The sequence below is a fragment of the Pongo pygmaeus genome, chromosome 10, assembly GCF_028885625.2.
Source record: "Pongo pygmaeus isolate AG05252 chromosome 10, NHGRI_mPonPyg2-v2.0_pri, whole genome shotgun sequence".
Taxonomy (NCBI): Eukaryota; Metazoa; Chordata; class Mammalia; order Primates; family Hominidae; genus Pongo; species Pongo pygmaeus.
The window spans coordinates 32,639,030-32,645,287 of NC_072383.2; the positions used below are offsets into that span (position 1 = coordinate 32,639,030).

The window sequence follows — 6,258 nt, forward strand, 5'->3', positions numbered from 1 at the left end:
AGTAATTTTTTTTTTTTTTTTTTGAGACGGAGTTTCGCTCTTGTTGCCCAAACTGGAGTGCAATGGTGCAATCTCGGCTCACCGCAACCTCTGCCTCCCAGGTTCAAGTGATTCTCCCACCTCAGCCTCCCAAGGAGCTGGGATTACAGGCATGCACCACCACGGCTGGCTAATTTTGTATTTTTAGTAGAGACAGGGTTTCTCCATGTTGGTCAGGCTAGTCTCGAACTCCCAACCTCAGGTGATCCACCTGCCTCGGCCTTCCAAAGTGCTGGGGTTACAGGCGTGAGCCACGGCGCCCAGCTAAAAGAGTAATTTCTAATTCTTCTCTTTCCTTGGTCCCTCTATTCAAAACTATTCATGTCCCAGATCCAAAGGATTCTCTAAGGCAGTGTTAAAGTGCTGGTCAGTGAGGAGATAAGGAGTTTATGCAAGAACATAAACCAAGCCCTGTTTCCTTCATGGAGAAAGCCTTATCAGCTGGACTAAATAATGTGCTTAGTGACACAGTTAATTACTAGTCTGGCTCAAGCTTCTTACTTTGTTACAAACCAGAAATAGCTTGCTGACCAATTGCCAGTCTCAGACTGTACCTTGTCCCAGAAGGGAACAAAATTAGGTTCTAAGGACAAATATGGACCTTTACCTAGGGACCACACTCTAGCATGACAATGAAGATCATGTAGTCATCCCTTTGTCTTAGCCCCAAGTTCTGAAGACTTTTTCTTAACATTGTTAGTCTGTTTCCTCTTTTTTTCACTAAGCACTGTGTTTTAAAATTCTATCCAAGTGAATCTACCCTTTGCTCTTCTTTCATTTATTTATCTATTTATTTATTTATTTATTTTGAGACCAGGTTATGAGATTGGCTAACTTTTTATTTTTGGTAGAGACATGGTTTTGCCATGTTGCCTAGGCTGGTCTCCAACTCCTGGCCTCAAGCAATCCACCCTCCTCAGGGTCCCAAAATGTTGGGATTACAGGTGTGAGCCACCATGCCTGGCCTACCCTTTGCTTTTCTAACAGCTGCATAATATTCCATGGTAACTCTCCCATTGAGTTCTGCAAAGAACATCTTCACGTGTCTCCTGGTTTGGGCTCTTCACCTCTTAAGATTTTGTAACAGTCTTCTAAGTGTCTCCCTATTTCCAACCTCTGCCTAATTCAAATCTGTCTCTGCTCACAGTACAGTTCTAAAACCTTTGATAGCTCCCCATGACTAAAAGAGGAAATGCTCTTACTTCATCCTGGTCCCTAAGATTCTATTCCCAATGACTTGGCTTTATGTCTCACTACTGTGCTATTCATATTGTATCTTCCATTCACATTGGAGCGCTACTTTCTGGTCTTCTCTCATATTTCTACCTTTCCTGCCTGTCAAACCTTTACTCTTTATTTCACTCTCTCCGATGCATTTCCTCCCATTTGCAACTGTCAGATACTACCAATGTTCAAAAATAACCCCCTTGACAAAGCTTTCTCCTATTCTTTTCCTTATTAGAAATTTCAAAAGTTTGTTACTCTCCCGCTTGTGATATTATTCTACATATATTATAGTTATTTATTTATTTAATTTTTTTGAGACAGTCTCGCTCTGTCGCCTAGGCTGGAGTGCAGTGGCGCGATCTCAGCTCAGTGCAACCTCTGCCTCCTGGGTTGAGGCGATTCTCCTGCCTCAGCCTCCGGAGTAGCTGGGACTACCAGCGCCACTACTACTGCTGGCTAATTTTTGTATTTTTAGTACATGCCGCAGTTTTGCCATGCTGGCTAGGCTGGTCTCCAACTCTCCTGATCTCAAGTGCCTCGGCCTCCCAAAGTGTTGGGATTACAGGCGTGAACCACCGTGCCCAGCTAATTTTTGTATCTTTAGCAGAGGCGGGGTTTCGCCACGTTGCCCAGGCTGGTCTCGAACTCCTGAGCTCAAGCAGTTCTCCCACCTCGGCCTCCCAAGTTTAATGTAAAATATCAGATGCCATTGTTTCAGAAAGCCTTCAGTAGATTAAGGAGATTGTTCTCCTTATCCTTAAGATGTCTATTTTTTACATGGCAATATTAACGGACCGAAAGCTCCTGGAGAGGCGCAATTGTCCTTGTAACTTCCATTTCCGTACAATTTCTGGTAGGAAATAATAATAACAATAACACTTAGTGGTGTTTATTATTTGCTAAGCATCCTTATAAGGGTTTTACATGTTTTAAATTTATCCCTCAGAACAACTCCATGTGATGGGTGCTATTATCACAAAAATTTTATAGATAAAGAACCTAGGCACAGGGAGAGGTTACGTTACCCGTCCATGGTCACGTGGCTGGTGAATGGCAGAGCCGGGGGCTGAACCCAGCAATCTCAGCCAGGGATCCGTGGTCTTAACCACTTTGCTACCTTTATCCCAGGGTCTGTCAATGTTTATTCCAGTTACAGGGGTGGAATTCTGCTAGAAGCTTTTGAGAACCTCATCTAGTGTTGTGTTTTTTTCTACCAAGGCTTTTAGCTGCTAAGAGAGAGGCCACTGCCAGTAACAGCCGGGGCGCCGAGCTGTCAAGGCTGAGGAATGGACGCTCATCGCGCAGCGGAGTGTTGGAGGGGCAAGCCCGCCAAGAGACCCACTTTGCACAACTGTCCTCAGCCAGGAAACGACAGATCAGGAACCCAGGGACAGAAACACAGGCGGGGCCTCTTCAGAGGTCGGGTGGGGGGGGTGGGAAAGGGGCGGGGAGGAAGAGCAGCGCAGGGCCTGGCCGTTTGGAGGAGGTGCTGGGGCGGCGCGAAGGGAGGCGGCACAGGGTAGACTCACAGATCCAGGAGCTGACTGACCCGCCGTGGGCGAGGCATCGCTGCAGCGTCTGAAGCCTCTTCCGCGGTCCCAGGGCCTCCAGAACCCAGCCAGGGACCGTCCGCCAACTCCCGCCCACCGCGCGACGCGTAGGTTTTTGTGACGTCACACGGGTTTTTCCGGTGACCGGGGCGTGGCCACGCTTCGGACTCCACAAGGAAAGAAGAGAGCTCCCCTTGGGGCGGAGCCACTGAGGGCTGCGCGGAAGAGGCTGGGTGTCATAAAATACAAAGAGGCCCTAAACTCGGATGCAACGTGACGGGAGTTGTAGTTTTTTAACCTGGCTGGCGTCTGCTGCGGTTCAGCTGCAGGAGGTTTCTCGGGAGTTCAGCCCAGCGCGCAGCCCCGCCGCGACGCCGCGAGCCGAGAACTCTCCTGGGACGAAGGGAGCGCTGAGAAGTCGCTGCTCTTACTAAAAGGATGCGTTGGATGCTGGGCCCTACCCTTGGCGATGCACACTGGAGACCCGCTCGGATACGGACTCCATTAACATCAAACGGAGCGTGTTAGAGGATCCGAGTTTACTGAGCACTTTCTAGGAAGCGTGCACTGAGCTACGTGCTTTCTAGGCCTTAGTTCAATACTTAACCATATTCCTTATAATCCGGTGAAGTCGTAATTATTTAGCCTTATTTTACAGATGAGGACACTGCGTACCAACAAGTAACCTCACTAAGAGTTTCGTCATGGAGCAGAAGGGAACCTGTATTCAAATTAGGAAGGATCCTGAAGAAAGGGCACCTTTAGGTGGAATTTTATCTTTGGTTCTGCTGCAGAGTACTTGCTGCTTTTTAGTGCTCCCTCCACCACCCTCATTCTTCCTTGTAGATTAATCTGTTGTTTATATGCTGAGTTCCTTTTTTAAGCTCCTTGAAAGTTGGAACCCACTGCTGTTCGTCTGTTCAGGATGCTGCACATTCAATCAACATGCATTTATTAAGCGCTGAACGAGGGCTAGGGATCGTGCTGGGTGCTGAGGATTGAGTGGCGAACACTTGGGTCAGACAAGTAAAAGGGCAATTAGAATAACTGTTAAATGCTTAGATGGGGTTAGTTCTATGGAAGCACCCATGGTTGGGGGGCGGGGTGGGATACAGATCAGAGAGAAAAGGATGGTCTGCAAATAGTTTGGGATGGCTACACTGGAGAGTGATCAAGAGTGAGTGTAGGGCAGGAGTTGGCCGACTTTTTCCATAAAGTGCTCTGAAAGTTGCAGATTCCAGGAGAAGTAACTATTGTCAGACCCAGACAAACTGGAGCCCAGAGACCAGAAAGGAAGGGAACTCATGCTCGTTTGTCTAAGAACTGTCTCAAGGCCGGACGCGGTGGCTCACACCTGTAATCCTGGTACTTTGGGAGGCCGAGGCGGGCGGATCACGAGGTCAGGAGTTTGAGACCAACCTGGCCAACGTGGTGAAATCCCCGTCTCTACTAAAAATACAAAAGAAAAAAAAAAAAGCCGGATGTGGTGGCGGGCGCCTGTAATCCCAGCTACTGAGGAGGCTGAGGCAGGAGAATCGCTTGAACCCGGAGGAGGTTGTAGTGAGCCGAGATCGTGCCACTGCACTCCAGCCTGGGCGACAGAGCAAGACTCCGTCTCAAAAAAAAAAAAGAAAAGAAAGAACTGCTTCAAGGACTTTAAAAAATAAACCAAAAAACCCGCAATTTCTTCACATCTTTCGTGCATTTAATGTTTTGCACAACTTGCTCGTTTTGCAAATATGTGCACATTTCAGATAAGATACTGTCGAAAGGACGTTTGGCCCAGCAGCAGCACCTCCACCAATGAACGGACTCCAATTCTTGATTTGAGCCTTGGGAACCAATCAACTTTGTTTCCAAGACGTTTATGTCAACTTCCCTCCTTTACCAGTAAAATCTTCCCCCTATTCTTCCCTTCTGCCGACCTGTGGCTTGCCATAGCTGTACATCTTGGATTATAATTCTTTTTGTTCACTCCCAAAGAAACTCAGTATCTTTGGAGAATTCTTTCTTTGTTGTCTTTTAGCTTCCCAGAGCCAAACAAGAAATATTTTAGGTTTTGTGGGTCATGCTGGCTTGGTCACAGCTATTCAACTTGTATCTTAAAATTAGCCATAGACAGTATGAATGGGTGGGTCTGTGTTCCAATAAAACCTTATCCTAAACACTGAAGTTTGAATTTTATGTAATTTTCAACTGTCATGAGATACTCATCTTTTGATCTTTTTCAGCCACTGAAAAATGTAAAAGCCATCCTTAAGTTGCAAGCTATACAAAAACAGGCAGTGGACTGGATTTGACCCTTGAGCCATTTGTCCATGTGCCCTCACCTGATCTAGAAAGCTAAAATGCACATGCCTCACGCCTGTAATCCCAACACTTTGGGAGGCCGAGATGGGCGGATCAGCTGAGGTTAGGAGTTCGAGACCAGCCTGGGCAATATGGCGAAACTCCGTCTCTACTAAAAGTACAAAAAAAATTAGCTGGGTATGGTGGCAGGTGCCTGTAACCCCAGCTACTCAGGAGGCTGAGGCAGGAGAATTGCTTGAACCCAGGAGGCGGAGTTTGCACTGAGCCGAGATCACACCACTGTACTCCAGCCTGGGCGACAAGAGTGAGACTCTGCCTCACAAAAAACAAAGAAATTACGAATTTTAAGATGGTGATAGCAGAGCACTAAACCCAGAGTGGGGCCCATGTGACTGCACATTTTGCCCACCCATGAAGCCAGCCCTGGGTGCGTCCAACTCCAGGACTTCCCCCCCAAAAATCAGTTCAGGAACCCTTTGTCAAAATAAAATTCAAAGACAAATATGAGCACAGAGAGACATTTTTACTTGCAGTTCAAGAAAATCAGACTTTCAGAGAGTGGCTCGCTAAATAGAATAGAGGAATTTATAGCTCAGATGAAATGGCAGATATTTATAGCTCAGATATGGCAGTTCATTCCAATTGGATAAGAACAAGATGTTCCTGTTTTTTGGTAAGGAAAACAGGATGTTCTTGTTTTTGTGGCTTATCTCTGGAGGCAAAGCTTTTAGGATTTCCCGTTAGTCAAGGCTTTTAGGAGGTTCCCGCTATTCATGGTTTATCTTTGAATGCAGTTTCTGGGAATGAAAGTCTTTTCTAGTGTATGGTAAGTGATTTGTAGGCAGGGCTACGCTAAGGGCAAGATATTTTCCTTTTCTCCTCTCTGTTTGCTGTGCCCACTTTAATATAGTTTCCTCTAGCTCAGAATCTCCTCCACTTCCTACCATAGCTACCATACAAAGTAAACGTTATCATAGATTGTTGCTCTGGGTTTGTTTTATTTTATTTTATTTTATTTTTGAGACGGAAACTCGCTCTGTCACCCAGGCTGGAGTGCAGTGGCGCGATCTCGGCTCACTGCAACCTCTGCCTCCCGGATTCAAGCAATTCTCCTGCCTCAGCCTCCCAAGTA

The 6,258-nt window shown here is 46.6% G+C and overlaps 1 protein-coding gene across 4 annotated transcripts in view; it reads right to left on the reverse strand.

Moving 5' to 3' along the window:
* Nucleotides 1-5,615, reverse strand: part of AMN1 (antagonist of mitotic exit network 1 homolog) — a 61,148-nt gene extending 55,533 nt beyond the window's left edge. For 2 of the 4 annotated variants that reach the window (XM_054442523.1, XM_063672598.1), the window contains exon 1: nucleotides 2,796-5,615. In XM_054442523.1, coding sequence (XP_054298498.1) covers nucleotides 2,796-2,833 — 38 coding nt within the window. In that variant the 5' untranslated portion in view covers nucleotides 2,834-5,615. The remainder of the gene's footprint in view (nucleotides 1-2,795) is intronic. The other 2 variants (XM_054442525.2, XM_063672599.1) reach the window with 2 other exon arrangements.
* Between the last annotated feature and the right edge of the window lie 643 nt (nucleotides 5,616-6,258).